This window comes from Mycteria americana, chromosome 1 (genome assembly GCF_035582795.1).
Source record: "Mycteria americana isolate JAX WOST 10 ecotype Jacksonville Zoo and Gardens chromosome 1, USCA_MyAme_1.0, whole genome shotgun sequence".
NCBI lineage: Eukaryota > Metazoa > Chordata > Aves > Ciconiiformes > Ciconiidae > Mycteria > Mycteria americana.
The window spans coordinates 89,544,078-89,561,728 of record NC_134365.1 but is presented as its reverse complement, the minus strand read 5'-3'; the positions used below and the strand labels follow the sequence as shown (position 1 = coordinate 89,561,728).

At 39.8% G+C, this 17,651-nt stretch overlaps 1 protein-coding gene and 1 long non-coding RNA gene across 2 annotated transcripts; one reads left to right on the top strand and one right to left on the bottom strand.

The window, feature by feature from the left end:
- The first annotated feature begins 4 nt into the window (after positions 1-4).
- FAM162A (family with sequence similarity 162 member A) lies at positions 5-9,157 on the top strand. Its single transcript, XM_075511529.1, has 5 exons — positions 5-266; positions 1,474-1,599; positions 3,957-4,065; positions 7,016-7,124; positions 8,899-9,157. The coding sequence occupies exons 1-5, from the start codon at positions 251-253 to the stop codon at positions 8,992-8,994; spliced, it is 456 nt and encodes a 151-aa protein (XP_075367644.1). The 5' UTR covers positions 5-250; the 3' UTR covers positions 8,995-9,157.
- Positions 9,158-14,760: 5,603 nt separating this feature from the next.
- LOC142404780 (uncharacterized) lies at positions 14,761-15,910 on the bottom strand. Its single transcript, XR_012773948.1, has 3 exons — positions 15,873-15,910; positions 15,500-15,627; positions 14,761-14,828 (listed from the first exon to the last, which is right to left on the bottom strand). It is a non-coding gene; the product is annotated as an uncharacterized LOC142404780 (long non-coding RNA).
- Positions 15,911-17,651: the final 1,741 nt, after the last annotated feature.

Below are 17,651 nucleotides of genomic sequence, written 5' to 3'. Positions count from 1 at the left end.
GGCCCCCGGCTGGGCATCGCCGGCGGCGGCGTGGGGCGTCCTCGCCGCTTCCAGCTGCGGAGAGGGCTCCGCCCCCTCCCCCCCCCGAGGCGGGCGCGGGTGGCAGCGTGGCGGGCCCGGCCCCGGCGGCGGCCGCGCCATCCGCCCCGCCTCTCCAATCCCGCGGCCGGGGCGGGGCGCCGGCCCAGCGGTGACATTGAGGGGCGCCCGGCAGGGCCGAGGCAGCGCCGCTGGGGCGGGAGGCCGTGCCATGTGGGGCCGCGCCGGTGAGTGAGTGAGTGAGTGAGTGAGTGAGTGCGTGCGTGCGTGAGTGCGTGCGTGCGTGCGTGCGTGCGTGCCCGCCCGCCCCGAGGCCGGGGGTGGGGGGAGCTGACCGACCTCTGCCGGGGCTGCCCGCGAGTCCGCCCTCTCCCCCGTAAGGCGGCGGGCGAAGCGGCGCTGTCAGCCCCGAGGCGGCCCGGCGGGCACCCGGAGGTGCCGGGCCCCGCGCGGTGGGGAGTGCGGAGCGGGGATCCCCCGGGCGGCCCCGGCCCAGCTCCGGGCGGTGCGGCAGGGGCGAAGTGAAGCGATAGCGTCCGTGTTTGATGGGCATCAACGCTTGAAGCCTGGCGGCTTCCAAGCTGACTTGAAAAAAAATGAAAGGAACGGATCTGTGCCTTTTTTTTTGCCTTCTCCGAAGATCTCGAAAAGGGTTTGGTTTCGGGGGAGGGGGGTCGCTTATAAATGTAAATTTTTTTTTTTTTTCGGAGCTGGAACGTATTATGCCTAGAAAATAAAGGGCAGCTGTTCCTCATAGGAGAGACATTTTCAGACAGCATAAAGAAGAAAAAAAGAACTCCATTTATATTTTTAAAAGCACCCTTTTGCCTTTCAAAGTTGGTGGGTTTTTTTTTTTCCCTCAGAATTTTTTCATTATATTAATTAATGAATTAGAAGCTCTTTCTGGAGAGTATGTTTTCATATATAAGGTGCCCTGGCCTTTTCTAATACACTGCAAAGTCGGTATCTCAGTACTGCAAGACTCTGCTTTTTTCTTGACTCTGTCAAGACTGTGACTTGCTTTTGGGATGTGACAAGATTGGTAGAATGCTGGTGTGCAGTCCGTGAAATAGCACTGTCCAAAGTATACCTGAAGCATATGAATAGATCAGTTCCTTGAAACTGTGATGTGCATTGTGTATTAGAAATTGCTTGTAGGCTGTAGTCTTGTGTTCCCATTTTTCTGCATAAGGGTAATGGGCAAGCTCAAGTCATAGCTTGTAGAGGCAAGCTTTAATTTCTTTGGTAGACTCTGTTACAACCTAAATCTGGTGTTTCTTGCATAGTATTAGATTTATACCTATTGTTTTTCTTTCTTTTTTCTCTTGTCTTTTAAAAAAAAACCACAAAACTTCCATTTAAAAGCTAGTATTCTCACTTTCTACTATTCTAAATTAGATTTGGCCCCTTTGCTTCCTCTGCTTTCTCTTCCAGATAGGGCTGTTAAGCTGCTGGGAAGAAATATTCCCTCAGTTCTGAGGATGACTAAAGGAATGGATCTGAAGATAAGCAGAAGGCTTTGCATTAAACTGCGGGAAGAAAGTAAACTTCAGCCAAGAAGTAAGAGTTTTTAATAATGATCATGCTGTGTTTCATGCCACAAAATACTTAGATATCCAGGCTGCAATCATCTGAACAGGAATTTAGCTGACATAGATGCTAATATCCCTGATTTTGTGAGAGGGAATTCTGACCTTTAGACTAAAAAACTGAGCATTAAATTTAGCAATAAAATCTTGGTTTTTAGCAGAGCCAGGGGTCAATATTTCTTCTTGTGACAATAACACAGTTTTTGTTTTCTACCAGGTCACTAGTAGTCCTCTTATCTGACGTGCAGTCCTACGTTGAGGCTCTTCAGCCATGCTCTAGAACTGACTGTTCAACCCCAATGAAAACTATTGATGTTTAGGAACGTCGTATAAGCTAAAATACTTTTTCAGTTTTTCATAGTACAACCAGCTCCAGCTGTTCACAAAATTGAACGTGCCCTGCAGGAGAGAGTCAGTCTGAATCGTTGGGCTTAGTTCATGTTTAAGGGTGGAGTTGTTCAGGTAAAGCTCAGGCCATGAAGCATTTTTTAACTATATGTGGGACAGTTATGATGCTCTAATCACACTCCCTGTTTAACAGGTTCCCTTCGTGGCCTACTAATGCTAGATCAAAAGGAGCATACAGATGTGAAACATTTTGCATACTTCTGTGTTAAAAACATAATGCAGCTGTACTGGGTAAGACCAAAGGTCTCCTTAACAGCGTCATGTCTCCTGTAGTGGCCGGTAAAGGAGGTCCCTTACATTTTTGTGAAGGCTAATAGGAATGTTGGCCAATAGCAAGGATATAAGGAAGAGTGTAGAAACAGGGCAAACATAGTGTTTCTCCCTAGACTGCTATCCCAGAGGTGGCATCTTTGTGTTTAATGGTCTTCACTGGATTTTTCTTTCATAAATTTGCCCAGTCTCTTGGAGCTGGATGTAATTTTAGCATCCACATCTTCTGCGAAGGAATTCCTCAGCTGAAACATGCTGTGAGAAAACAAGTACAGTCTTGTATTTGTTTTTGAACCTGGTGCGTGCTATTTTCAATCTGATGTTCCTTTATTCAATACCCCTTCCAAAACAGGATCTGTTCATTATAACCCGTGCTCCCAACAAATGTCACAATTCTGGTGCCCTCTGTTGTGCTGAAGGGAGCTCCAGTTACTGCTTTTCCAGGCCAAAGGTCTCGGTCTAGGATATTGTTATATGGTGGCCATTCCATACCTCTGGTTGTCCTTACCAATTTTCTCTCTACCCCTTCTATTTCAGCTGTTTCTGAGATGAGGGATCAGTATTTCACATGTTTTTCAAAATGCTGGAGTCATGGTTTTATACAATGGCATAATAATGCTTTTGTGTTGGTCTGTGTTTGCTATGATGATTGCTAATAACACTGTTTCCCTTTCTAACTATTAGTGAACATTTTGCCAAAAACTCTACGAAACCCCAAAGACTTACTTCTCAGCAATAATGGTTAGGTTAGAGCCCGTCTTCTGCATGTGAACTGGAGTTGCTTCCTGTTTATATACACGGGGTTTCACTGGCCCATCTCATTGACTCAGGATTCTGAAGTGCTGCGGCTCTTCACGCTTAGCCCTCTTCTTTATGTTTCTGAGTAACTTAGTGTTGTCGGCAAACTGTCTATCCACCCTACTTCCTAGATAATTCGTAATTCCACGAGGCAGCACAGAGCCATACAGGATACCTCCCATTGTTGGGTTGGTGTTTTGTTTTGTTTTGTTTTAAAAAGGAGGAGGGGGGTGGGAAAGCTGTCTACCTTTGCACTTTGTTTGTTAGATTTTAATGGTATGTTATGTGTGGAAACCTTCCCATATTACACTCTGATTACTTTTTTTATATGGCGTTGAAAGACTGAGCTGAAAATTAAGGGTCTAATCTTTGCCTATGGTCATCTGTTTGTTTATAATTCCAGATAAGATAAAATCTTACACTCCCTGGAAGAGTTAACATTCTGTGATGCAATGGTGCGGCATATGGGCTTTTCTGTAGCAGTTCCATTTGATTTATTTTATATTTTAAACTAATTTAAATGTAATAGGTATACTATAATATCACAGCAGCTTAGGAAGCTTAAATGCTGGAGCAGGTTCTGCAAATTTAGAGCTACAGATACAGAGGTTGATTTGCCTTTCTTTATATGGCCTCAGTTTAATCCATATTTACGGGTTTGTTAGTCTGACTGTGATACACTTTTTGTTCCCTAACCAACTCTAGCAATCATACTTAAAATTCTGCATTGCTCACCCTAACTGGTGTCATTACAGCTGTGGCAATTCATCTTCTCTGACTGTTGGTTTTGGTGGTTTTGTTTGTCTGTCTGTGTGTGTGTGGTTGGGTTGTTTTTGTTTTTGTTTTTTTTAGGTCGGTCTCCTTTGAGGGTGCCTGGACACAAGCCTACAGACTGGGAGAAAAGATTTTTGTTGTGGGCAGGCCATTTCAAAAAAACAGAGGATATACCCGAAACTGTCTCGTAAGTGCCAGTTTTGAAGCTGTAGACATTGTCTACGCAGCAATAAGTTACTTGAATGCAACTCCAGAATAACTTTTCTTAAATGGAATGAGTTTTCACAGCTGAAAAATCTTACACTGCTGGTTGTTGTATTGTCTTCTAGATGAGATGACCTGAGAAATTCTGTATTGCTGAGATAATGCATCCCTTTTGATTTTTTTCTGAAGGGATGACCAGCATCTATCAGTTGTTACATTAGAAAAACATAAAAAAATCAGTTAATTTTTACTCTTCTCTCCCAATCAAAAAAAGCTTTTTGCAAATACTAGTGTGAGCTTTTTCTAGTGTTTTTCTTTATATGCCAGTCTCCCATTGTGTGAAACTTCATGATATAGCTATAAAATAACTGAAACTCATTTAAAATATTTATTAATGAATATCTAGAGGGCATGGGCCAGCTTTCTTTACTCTTGGAATTTAAATTAACAAACAGTGGAAAGGCTCCCTAACAAAAAATATATATAGTCAAAATTTCGGAGTCCAAATGTCAATGCTTTGCCCTGTGTGAAAAGTAGAAAATAAAACTAGATGTTCCAGTTTGCCTATCTAAAATGAAGATCCAAACTGAACAACAACAACAAAAGGCAATATTAGTTTAAGAAACATTCCTGGTGGTAGTATGGTTAACTTTTAAAACATGCTTGTAATGCTTTTAAATATATGTATTTATTTAAATTAAAAAGGTACAGTAAATCTTGTACTACTTGGGTGAGCAAACTATGTAGCTGCCCTCTAAAGATACTCTATTTGTTTGGATGCACAGTATGGGAATTGAAAATCCACCCATGTATCTAAGTTTTTTCCTAATGTATCACAATGGATAAATATTGTTAAAAATTCTTCAATTTTGTATGGAATAATTTTTCTTAAAATTACATTTGAAATACATAAAGGCATAAATTATTAAAACTTATTAAATTATGTCAGTTCATATATTTTTGCATACCAAACATGTGGGTTTAAGAAAACAGAGTTAGCAGAGTGACTGAAGTAATTTCAATGGTTTATTGAAAGGACAAACCAACTTCTGATAAAAGCTGACCATTTTTGCAAGTGCGTAGGGAATTCTTGTTTTTAATTAGGCAAATAGTTCAGCCAAAGCTGAGAAGACAATTGAGAACTATAAAAGCAAAAAAGCTTGTTTTCTTGTTCTAAGCTGAATTCAGAGTGGGTTGTAAGGGTTTGTGATATAACTCAGTAATCTTGCAAGATGTGGTGATCAGAAGTAACTAATTTATTAAACAAATGTTAATCTTAGCCACTGAATTGATTTAAAATGCAAATTGCATTCAGATAACTACCTTTTCCTCTCGTATATTCTAACACGACCAAGGTACTTCTAAAATTAACTAATAAAGTTTTTAAATCCTACTTCTGTGCATTTCAGCTTAATTGCAACTTAATTGCAGCAAAAACAAGTAACCTGGAAGTAAAATTTAACTATTAGCTTCATGGTAGATGGACATGTTCCCTATGATCAGAAATCTTGTACTCAGATCAATACTCTGAAACTGTGATCAAATCACTCTTGCCCTCCTCTTCAAAAACAAGAACAAAACTCTCTTCAGTTCTCAGGTCCTATGTGATTTACCATGTTAAACTATTGTGGACCCTTCAGTATCTTTTTTCCTCCAAGTATAATGGTCAAAATGTGGTAAAAGATTCCATATTCACTCATGTTTGTGTACAGTGATAATTTCCCAGTTCCATTAAATCCACTATCCATGTTAGTTTGGGGGTATAATTACCTAGTTTGATGCATTTATTCTTTCATCACATGATGTTGATGCTTTTCTAGTCATCTGTAACTTTATAATATGCCAAATTTAATCAGTGAGACTATTAGATCTCCTTGAGAAGGGAGTCAGCTGCTCTAAATTTGGCAAGGAGAGTTAAATATATAGGATATAGGTCTTTTTTTGGTTATTGTGGAAAGCACATCTAAAAGCATTATGCTTCATTGGCCCTTCTTGGTATCTGTAATAAGAACTTTAAATTTGCTGTAACTGGGATGTCGTTTGGGTAGAATGATCTTCAGAGTTTAACCCAACTTAAAATAAATTACTTTTTGTTTTAACTCATCACATGTACAGCTGGAAGGATACAGTGATACTCTTCTTGTGGAAGCTTTCTGGTTTTTAAAAGATAACAGTAGACTAGGCAACAGGTTTCCCAAAGGAGCGTGGTATAGCTACTGGTGTGGCTAGATAAACCCCCTGAAATTAAAAAAAAAAAAAAAAAAAAAAAACAACACCAAAAAAACCCCCAACCAAACCAAACCAAAACCATATTTAAAGGAGTCCTCTGTCCAAAGCTGATGTTGGAAAGCTTACAAGCATCCATGCCTCCTTAGTTTCTTAGGAAAACAGATTACTGTAAGACTACTTACGCTAGCAGGAGGGAAGTGGTAACCACTGGTCTTTTACCAGTGGTTAAAATTCAGAATTTCTTAAAATTCAGAATTTCTGAGGACTGTTACATTCAGGAGCCAGTGTGTAATCTATAGCACTATCAGATCCTGTAGCAGAGGGTTATCAGTAAATGCATCCCTCTCCTTTTCCTGTTCTCCCCATAGTGAACATACATATTAAATACTGCAGCCTTCCTCCTCTGCGTTGTAGTCAAGTGGTCTACAAAGGCAGCATTGTCTCTTAACAATTAAATGAACAAAAGTTAAAAATGTTGGGTTTGTTTCCAACTTTGAGAGGAACTCCTTTGTGACCAAGTACCTCCCAAGGTAGCTGGGGATCAGCCTTTCCATTCTTGTAAAACCTTTTTGTGAAAAGAGCCAAGTACAGTTAGCATTATACCAGATTACATAGATAGCATTCCAGGAGAAATCAAACAATTAGCCACATGGTTTATTTGGGCCTCTGATAATGAGTCTGTTCTTTTATTATTATTTCTTGAGGATTGAAACAATCAGAGCAGCAAAGACCACACTGCGTGTGAAGTTCAGCTATGTGATGATGGCCTTGACAATATTGGGATGCATAGTCATGGTAATTAAAGGGAAGCAGGTAAGCACAGATTTTTGGCTGGTGAGTGCAAATCCATTTTCACATAAACTCTTCAGTTTCTCCTATGGATTGTTAGTACTGTTTTGTTTTTTGTTTTGTCCCCCCCCCCATTTTATCACTGAACAAAAATTAAAAATAAGTCCTCCTAGTTCCCCAGAAGTGACCCTCACTGATTAATTTCCAAGTCAGAAAAGGGTGACGTCACTGTTAAGACTGCATATGCTTCCTTTAAAAGGGAAAAAAAAAGTCTTTTTTTCTCAGTGGAATACTTAATTTTAGCTTGCGCTGTTTTAACTCTAATTTTGCTGATGGGCTGTGAGAGTTTGAAAGGAAGGAGCACCAGAGGATCTGGTAGGCAGGTAAAGGCTCCTTGGGCCAATGGGTTCCATACAGTTCACTGTATGGACCTATTACAAACACCTCTCTACATGCTGCAACACTCATAGAATCAATGTAATGGAAATAGCAAATGAGTATGTTTCTCCACAAACAGCCTTGAGAATTCTCAAAGTCTTTTTAAACAGTGGGGAGATGGTCAGTAATAATTCTGTGCTCTTTTAATTGCATTAGAAAATAGTCCTCCTTTAGTGTGGATGGAACAACTTTTCTCAAATTATTATTGTTTGTTGAATTGAAAAACTATGTCATAGAAAAGCTCCCAAGTCCTGTAGATTATGAGTATCCTTCACTTGCATAGAATTTGGCAAGGTATCGAAGAAGTTCAGTATATGGCAGAACTAGGTCTATGACTTAATTTGCATCGTATGAAGTGAGGAAGTGTAAAGTTTAAGATTCCAAGTGCAGCAAAGGTTAGTCATGCCTTAATTTTATGTGTTTGTTAACATAGTTGGTGAACTATTAACTTTGTGGTATTTCTGCAAAGAAGCAAGGAGCACTTGTTGTGTACAGAAGCCAAGCCTCTGAGCAGCATTAGTCTCAAAGTCAAGGAATGTGAATATAATCTGTGCAGCTTATTGCCATGTTGCTTTTCATAAAAAGCATGGTGGTAATGGAAACACAGTTCACTACATTCTTTTAAGGATGACTGGAAGTGGAAAATGCTGAGCTTAAAGCATCTATACGGACAGAACCTTATTTGTATGCTGCCTTTCTCTGAAGCAGTTCTTCTGATGACAATGTTTGGATCTTGTTTCTATAAACTACTAAGTATTCTAGAGAAACCTTAAAACTAGTAACAGAGTCTCAACCCCAGCACTGTGAACTATTGAAGGGTCAAGTGACATTTCTGCTTGTCAGCATTCCCCTATCAAAATGAAAAGGATGCAGCACTCTGAAACGAAACATTGGAAAGGTTTTTCCCCAGCTTTAGCAGAAGAGATCAAACACTGACAATTCCCAGAGCATTTTCCTCTAACATTGGAGTAGTATAAATACAAACACTGGAAAGAGAGGCGGACAGCTGCTTTGGGACTGTTGTTTTCACAGCAGCTGGAATCTATTATGTTTAACTTCTGTCCCCAGTACCTCTGACTTCTGAAGACCAGAGATTGGTATTAAATACTGACCAGAAGCACAGAATATATTTGCTAGTGCCTTAACAAAAAGGTTTAATTTATTCCCAGAGGAGTAATGAGTTTAAGCCAACATAGTCTATGGATGCTTTATTTTAACCCTCTCTCTTCCTGGTGTTAAAGCTGACAGAACTCTGCCTTGGTAAGGACAGGCCAGCTATTTTGTAAACTACTGATTCAAGTTTCATCTCTGTGGTCCCTTAGGTGATGCTTTCTGCTCTTGCTTTGTCATTATGTTGCAGGCTGTAAAAAGGCATGAATCTCTTACAAGCATAAACTTGGAGAAGAAAGCTCAATGGAGAGAGGAAGCTACTCAGAGTACATCTGCTAAACCTTAGAGGAGGATATGAAGAGACCAAGGACTGGGGAAGAAAAGCTGATGTCCTTTTCAGCACTGGAAGGAGGATACAGTCACATCTTTCCTTTATGTTAGTTCTGCACTCTCATGTTCAAGAAAGAATGAATACATTATCCTGTAATCATTAAAACCAGAAATACCTATTTTCTTTTCCTAACAGCCTCTCCTTTCCTCCAAATGGTTTTCTTCACAGTTAGTGAAACAGCACAAGTGAACAAACTGTATAGACAGAATAGTTGTTTCCCACACGTGCTATGCACAAGACTAAGCATCTTTTAAAAGACTGCAGGAGCTGTACCTGCATTCATGGTACCAGTCTCCTTTACGAAGTCTTATGCTCTCTCTTACCACTTACGAGAAGATAACTGGGACACAAAAGGACAGCCCATTCAGTTTCCACTTGTACGAACAAAATACCTTTGCTGGGCAGTCATCTGCTATCACTGACTGTTTCAGGTCCCTTCAAGAAGAATGGTGCTGTATGTATTCTATATTGTTACAGGCTGCCTAAAATATTCCATATGTTCCTCTTTGTGTAAGAGAGAACAATTATTAGGGGAGTCCTTGAGTCAGGAATAATTGTATGACCTGCATTAACATCATCAAAATGATCAGAAGTTATTAGAAAGTCCGCTTACCTGTTCAAGGTCCAATGTATTCTGGCTGCATTTGTTTAAGTAAGTAAAGGATTACTTTTTGTGAAGAACTGCCTGCCTTTGATAAAAACAGAAGGGGGAGTGATAGTGAAATGGCATTCCAGAGAAACAGAGTGTTGCAGATGACAACCTAATGGTTTTTACACTAGAGCTGGTAGTGAGATGAGAGAATGTCCAAGCCAAGGGAAGAGAGACGAGTATTTTGAGGAATACTGAGCAACAGCTTCAACCTGTGCTATCAGATTTACTATTTAGAGGCACATGAGTATGAGAAAGTTAATCAGGCATTCCTGCTCTCTGCTGCTGAGCTCTTTTTTCCAAACCTCATTTGGATTTGCATTTTCCCCCCCTTTAAATTGTCATCTGTGCTTTCCTGATACTAGCTCACTTAAAGATCCTCTGCCTCAAGTTTTAGAAGCAGCAGACCCAGTAATGCCTGCAAAGAGCAACTCCCAACAGTCCTATTTCTGGCATTCATCCCAGAAGAGTCACACATTGTTCATGCTGAACAGCCCTGTGCAACTGGAGGCCAATATTTTTCTTCCTCCTTTCAGTTCGTTTGGAAGGAAGTGTAGATTGGGACTGTCAGGACTATCTGAAACTGTGTTACTTCCCAGGACTGCCTGCTAACTGGCCACTGGGGACACCACAAACAGAAGAGGTAAATGTGTTTGACAGATTTAGTTTATGAACTTCCTGATAGTGGGCGGCAGATTTTTTTTTAAAAAAACTTTTTCCTGATACTTTTTTCCTAGTACTTTTCTTGTACTACTAAAAATTAGTGCTATTGCTGAAAAAAATTTAAAAGCCCTACTAAAAAATGCAGGGTAAATCTTGTCTTTATACCTGGAAGAGAGAAGCAATAAGATATCTAGTGCAGTCTTCTCTAGTACTTTGTCCTTTCCTCAAGAGCTAGAAAATAACTGCTGCAGTCCACCTTTTTATGAATTGCATTCCTGGGTACCACTTGTATTGATGAGATGTAACTAAACAAGCTGTGCAGTCATTCCACTCCTAGTGTGATAGCTTCCAAGAAAGCACTTTTAACAACAGACAGTGGTTAAAAAACAGCACACGTTTCTGGTTTAAGCAGCCAGTCTAGCCAACTGGAGAACTTAATATACCTATTATCTCCTGATTAGCTTGTAGCTTTAGCCTACAGCCTTTTAACAGTGCCTGATGGAGAAGAACATACTAAGCCCTTAGAACAGTTTTTAATTTTCTTTCTCCGCTTTGGCTTGGTCTGCAACACCATTCACATTTATTCAAAAAAGTCAAATTATCAGTCTTATACCATAATCCATATTGCTGTACCTGTTCCAGAGGCAAGAGGTACTTCCCAATGCAATGATTAGTCTGACAACTTGGAACACTGCCTCAAAAGAGCATGCAGGAGCCCCATGGACATGGCCACAGCAGTACACAAAGAGGTCCTGTTTATTTTCCTACTAAGACTCAGGCATGTGAAGAAAGACCTTCATGTCTACTTGCTAAAATTGGCATGGGAAAGTACTAATGATATGTTGTGCCAATCCCAGAAGCAAAAAAATCATACAGGAAGACATGGGGAATTACTTAAAGCTGGCACAGAGGTAAAATAGCTGTTCTGGAAATCCTCATGGAAAGCACAGAGGTTCGTCACCAGGAGCACTGTCACATTTAGGACTGCATGGTGGGATTTGGTTCTTAACAGTCTCAGTGCTGATAGTTACAGAAATGCAGGTTCAAGAACATGTAGGTCTTCTGGGGTCAGTGCCTTCCTCCTCTCCCTTACGACTAAGCAAAGGGACTTTGACCACCAGTAGTTGGTCGGCATCAAGGAACCGACACGGGAATTTAAGAACTGGCTGAAGTCTCTAGGCAGCAGTTCCCTCAAGTTACTGTTTGCGCGTGTGCTGTCTTTCCAGGAGCCCCAAGCACTGGTCTTGGCTTAGTTAGTGAGCTTTCAATAACGTTCTGCCCCATCGTCTGTTGCATCCTGAATCCAAGAGACTGACCCTGTCTGCCATGTTCCCTGCCACCAGGAACTTTACCAATAGAAAGAATGATAACTCCTGTTTGCTGCCTCAACAAATACAGAACACTTAAAAAGGCATTACAGGTCTGTGGACAGGATGGCTAGATAACAATTCCTGGTAGTCCTGCATCTTCCTTTCTCTAATGCCCAGTTTAAAATTAGACATTGTTAAAATCTTAGTGTAGTAGTTTCACCTCATTAATGGTGCTGCAAGAACTCAGAGATTGCTGGTTCTTATTAATCTTTTCACCTTACCAGCTTGTGGGGCTTTTGGAAGGTGCTTAGATTGGATCTCCACAAGCAGACAGAAACAAATGCATTAATTTCAATTTTCAGGATAAGGCAAGAAGAAAATACATGAGATCAATTTTCTGGCAGAGCTAAGAGAAGAACCCAAGAACCCCAACAGCTCCCTGGCCTATCCTCTACACATGAGACCATGCTGCCTCCTACTTACACACAAAACAAGAACAGATCATTCAAAACACAGTGTGACCTTCATGAAAGTGGAAGCTAGAGGCATTCTCTGACATAGTTCTTGTTTGAGCAGCAGCACATCCTTCAGGAAAGCAGAGAATACTGGTTTCAATGTTTCTAGCAGGGGACATAACCCTTGTTACTCTCATGTCAGTCTAAAAAAGTGCCTTGTTTCTCACCTGAATGGAACTTGCAACCTTTTTAGTCATTGCTGTTCCCAATTTTTTAGCATCCCTTTTTAACTGCTGATAGCAACACTGAGAGTGTTCCTATAAAAAGAGTTTCACCAATGCCAAATACAAAGTTAATATAAATTCCCCATTTCTACTAAAGATTTCTTTCTGTACCTGTGAGCATTACACTAGCCACACAGAATCGTGTTAGGAAGTAGTGTTCAAGCAATAATGTATAATGATCCTCATACTTTTTCAGCAACACTTTTCCTCCAAAACAGAGTCCTTCACCTGTGGCCTGAATGTTATTTATTAGATGGGTAATGTTACACTACAAGTTTGGTTCTATTAAAATGCAAATAGTTTACTTGCCCTTGGCTTACCAAGTAATTCTGATCGGTCTGTATCAGTGAGCTGTTCCTTTCGTAATTCACAAGTCTGATCTCACTTCCATATGCATACAATTTGCAGCCTTTGTCAGAAGTAGATTTTGTTTCTTTTCAACCTATTAATAAGGCTAAGCAAAGCAAGGCCAAGAACTGGTTGCTGGAAGATCCTGATGGAAATGCACTCAATTAAGCACCATTTAAAATTAAATTGAGACCTATGAGTTAGCCACATTTTAATCCATTCAATGTGTGCCATGTTGATTTTTGTATTGTTTTATTTTTCACTCAAAATATTACGCTGTACCAGTTAAGTGCCTTACACAGTCTAAGTATATATGACAACAATATTATCTATGTCAACCAGGCCTGTCACTTCAAACAAACATACCAGGTTTAAAGATTTATACTTATCTGCTCTGAATTCACGTATCCACAGCAAAGTAACAAGCACTGGCCAGGCTCCTTACACAGGAAAGCACACCATTCAGCTTAAATAGACTCTTTTTTTAATTCACTCATTTTGAGGCAATTGTCATTATTTTCTTGGGGGGCAGGGGAAATGCCAATGCACCACGTTGTTTTCACTAGCCTGGAAGAGAAAACACATATATATAGATATGTGTATATATATATACACACATATGTATGTGTGTGTATATATACGTGTGTGTGTACATATACACAGAATATACATATATGAATATACAGAATATATGCACACACACATTGCTCAGATTTGTTTACAAAATATGTAGCATTTTTATACCATCCAATAAGAGGTACATGATTTTAAACAAATCTTATAGAAATGACATGTTATTGGAAATTTACACATAAAAAAATCCAGCACAAAAATATCCAAAAGCTAAAACAAGATTTTGCTACTAATCAGTGCTTCTATCACCCTTCAAGAAAAGAGAAACACAGTTATTTATGTGTGATGTAAAGGCAACATTGAGGGATTTTTGCTTTTTTTAAATTAACCACCAAATATAACCTCCTAAAATTACAAAGAATCAAAGTCCATTTACAGATCAAGTGCAGTAAACTAAATGTAAACTAAATGTGGGAAAACTCAGGCCTTGTAGTCAGAAACAAATGAAAATAATACAGCAAGCTAAACTATGTTTGATAGTTTAGAGCGACTCTAGTAAATCCCTAATATTGGGAATTGTAGTGGCTTTCTTGTCTGCTCCTTTTACTATGTATGAAGACTAGAGAAAACAATTCTCTGATACTCTATAGACATTTCTGCAACACTGACATGAAAAGGGAAGTTAAAACCTAGAACAAGGCAAGAAAAAAATCCTATTCTCATGTAACTCTTACCTGGAAGTCAAGGTAACCACGAAGGGAACCATGGTTCAAGAAACCATGTTCAGTGATACTATCCTCTTCTATACCACCCTTGATAACCAATTTTTATTTTTCTTAATAAGTACTTCCCAGTCAACAAGGAAACTAACCTTAAGAGCAGCAGTAGCTCAGAACTGGGATGAAATGATGCTAGTACATGCCAGAATGTCAGCACAGCAAAGGCAAACAAGGAAGTTGCTGCTGCTCCCGTAATTCTACAGAGCAGCAGAGGGGGAAAGGAAGGGTTTGAAACCTGAGCAAGAGAGCAGTGTGCCTGAACTCTTATCTGCTGTGGAGGGAAGATACTGAGGCTGAATGACACCCAGAAGTCTCCTTCAGGGTCAAAAGAAATTAAGAAAATAAGATCTGCACACATTGTCTTCAGTCTACATACAAAGATAATGTAAGTATGGAGTACATTGGTAAATGGAGACTTGTCAAAGAACAGTTAATTTTCAGATAATAGTGATGAGGAAATTAAGAGAATTTGGCCTACTGAAACTCTAATGGGTTTGTGATCATTGCTTTAACCCCTGACTTCCACAGATGTTTTGCTCATACCGTATGCTTCTTCAATAAGAGCGCAGTAAGGATTAATGCCAGTGCCACTGCGTTTGGATTCCTGCTTTCCAAGCCTCAGGATGTTCTCCAGCCTACTGTTCTCCAGTGCTACTTGCACAGTCTTTGAGTCCATTACTGTAAGGAGGTCGAAGAGTGGTTTGATGCATCCCAGTTCTACTAAATACCTGAAAAACACCACATGGAGCCCAGTAAATTGTCTGCAAAATTATAACCAGTGTAGACATTCAAGCACTTAGCATGAAGGTCTAAGAACCAAAACAATGAGATAAAGTATCAACTTGACTGGAGAAACTGGAGAAATTATGTACATCTACAGATATGTAATAATAATTTTGTAACATACATTTATAATTCTGTAACTATAACTTATAACTATTTTATATTAATATAAAATATATTAATTCATTTATAATTTTATGATTTTATTTTATACAAAATTGCATATAAGCATAATGTACCGGTATAAGTTAAACACGAAAAACAATGCACACAATGCCCTTGTCTGAGGGGCTGAGCTATTCTTCTCCAGACTGCTAATGCACTTTGTTACACTTTGCAGTGACCACTAAGAAGTTAGTTTAAAAGTTGCATTTAGTTTTTTCACATAAGAGCAATGGTTCAATTAACGAAATAAGTATTACAGCTGAAATACTTATGTGATTTCTCCCTAAAGGAATGAATGGCTTATTCACAACTCAATACAAAGAGGTTGTCTCTCTGGATACAAACACTGGAAGCACACAGAAAGGTTTTCCAGTTTCTAGGTTATTAGTTTGATTTCTTGCACAAACACTAATTCACTCAATTGCATTGAAAGATTTGAACTATTTCGTACTTGATCTGTTCAGCAGAGCCTCCAGATGTTGCATTTGTGATTGCCCAAACAGCTTCCTTCCTTGTCTGAAACTCAGCTGTTTGCAAAATATTTATAAGAGCTGGAAAGATATGGGCATCTATGACTGTCTGCAAAAAGAAGTAACATGGCAGGGTTATAATAAAAATTGGAAATAACTTCCTTGTCCTGAGCTAGTTAATGTCTATGCTTAGCACATTAAACAATGAAACGTGAACTTATCAAGGGGCAAAAATCAGTTTTCAGCTTTACATTCAAACCCTGGATATCACTGGGGTCTGTGCTTATCCCAAAAGAATTCAGAACATGGTCAGGTGGAAGTGACTGCCATATCTAATGTGTTACTTAGTCATACCTTGACAGCAAAAGAATGCCATACTTCCCTTATTTTTCCAGGTAGTGAACCACTCAGCTATTAAGTCAGTAAACAACTAAGTCATTAAGATCCCCTAAACAGAGAAAAAAAACTTCTTGAGCCTGTGTGTCATACGACATTTCCACTGGGTGAGACAACAGAGCAAAAAAGAGAATGTATTGTAAGAACTCCTCAAAACCAGCAAGCACCAATATATTCTTTCCTGGTGAAAGGACAAAGCAACAGATGGCTCGGTAGCATGGTTAACTGCTTAGCTCACCAAACTTATGTAAGTCAAATGAGTATTTAGTCAGCAGCTCAAAGTTTCCAGTAACTTCCTCTGGTAAGAGCCTTTTGCAACAAGACACAAATGAAACCAGTTTAGTTACACGTGTATGACAAAGATCTAAAACGCTTTCATAAGGATCATTCAAAGCAGCAAGAGTTTAGGAATACATTTTTAAACTACTGTTTTACAAATGTAAGTCATCACAGAACTGGTAAAGGCAAATTCAAAGAAAGCCAGAGAGATCCTTCTCAAGGAGCTCCATACAAGAAAACTAACAGATTACATACAGCAAAAAGCTATAGTCAGTTCACGGTGTGGATGGTTACCCTGTGAAAAAAAAACAAACAAAAACCAAAACCACAACTGTTTGATATTTCTTTCACCCTTCCTGTTTGTCTGGGAAGGCACACTGCATCTACTTTGTAAATCCATACCACGTATCAGTTGTACCAAAAGTGTCACAAACACTGCCTCCTTTACCACAGAATCTGCACTTCTAGTACAGCAATCTGGGGCCTTCAAGGAAAACCACTTACACTTCCATCATGCCATGCTATATTAGATTTGTACTTTGCAAAGAATATTTGGCAAAAAGTCCTTAACTGAAATTTTTGAACATGAATGCTGGAAGTGTTAGGTCATAAACAGGACCCAGGTATTTAAAAAAAGGACAAAAGATAAAAGAACGTATCTTCAAAAAACAGGATGCATTTCCCCCCGACATATTTTACTAGGAAAAAACACTTAATTTTTAAAAATATACAAAAGCAACACACTGTAAGGGTACATGGAACACAAGAGCATCTGCTTCATTAAGGTTATCAGATTGATGACCTTTTCAGCTCAAAGGGAGACACAAATAACAGGAAATAATAAATAAAACACACAGTGACACAAACCTGATAGACAAGGGATAAGGGAGACAATCACAAAGAGAGAAAGTCTCCAGTCACTAATGAATGGGCCGTTAAGAAACTACAGGCACGACTTTGCAGAGAGCCAGCCTGGACTTTGTAACTGATAACACAGGGACAAGTGGGACTCTGCAAAACTTAATAATGAAACTTTTCTTAACTATCTTACCACGTAACCTCCCTCTCTAGCCCGTGTGAGTGCTGTAAAGATTAGGTGCTAGCAACTGAAACCAGTGTGAGTAAATTTGGGCCAGGAACTAACTCAGACCTCAGGAGAAACCCCTGTGTCTGTGGGGCCAGCAACTGGAGCGGGTGGGGGTCTCAGCATCAGTAGCTGGAGGGGCCATGGACTAGGGAGTGTGTTTCTGGGGTGCCCAGAAAGGGTGAATTCAGGGCCAGCAACTGGTGTCAGACCTTGGGTGAAGGGGCTCCTGCAGCTGGAGCAGGTGAGGGGCACAGCAGCAGCCCTGGGGCACGTTCACAGTTCATAGTGCCCATGTGCCTGGATGCCAGCTACTCAGGGGACTGGGGTGAAGTTGAGTGAGGGTCTCAGCACCTCAGCTAGAGTGGGACTGC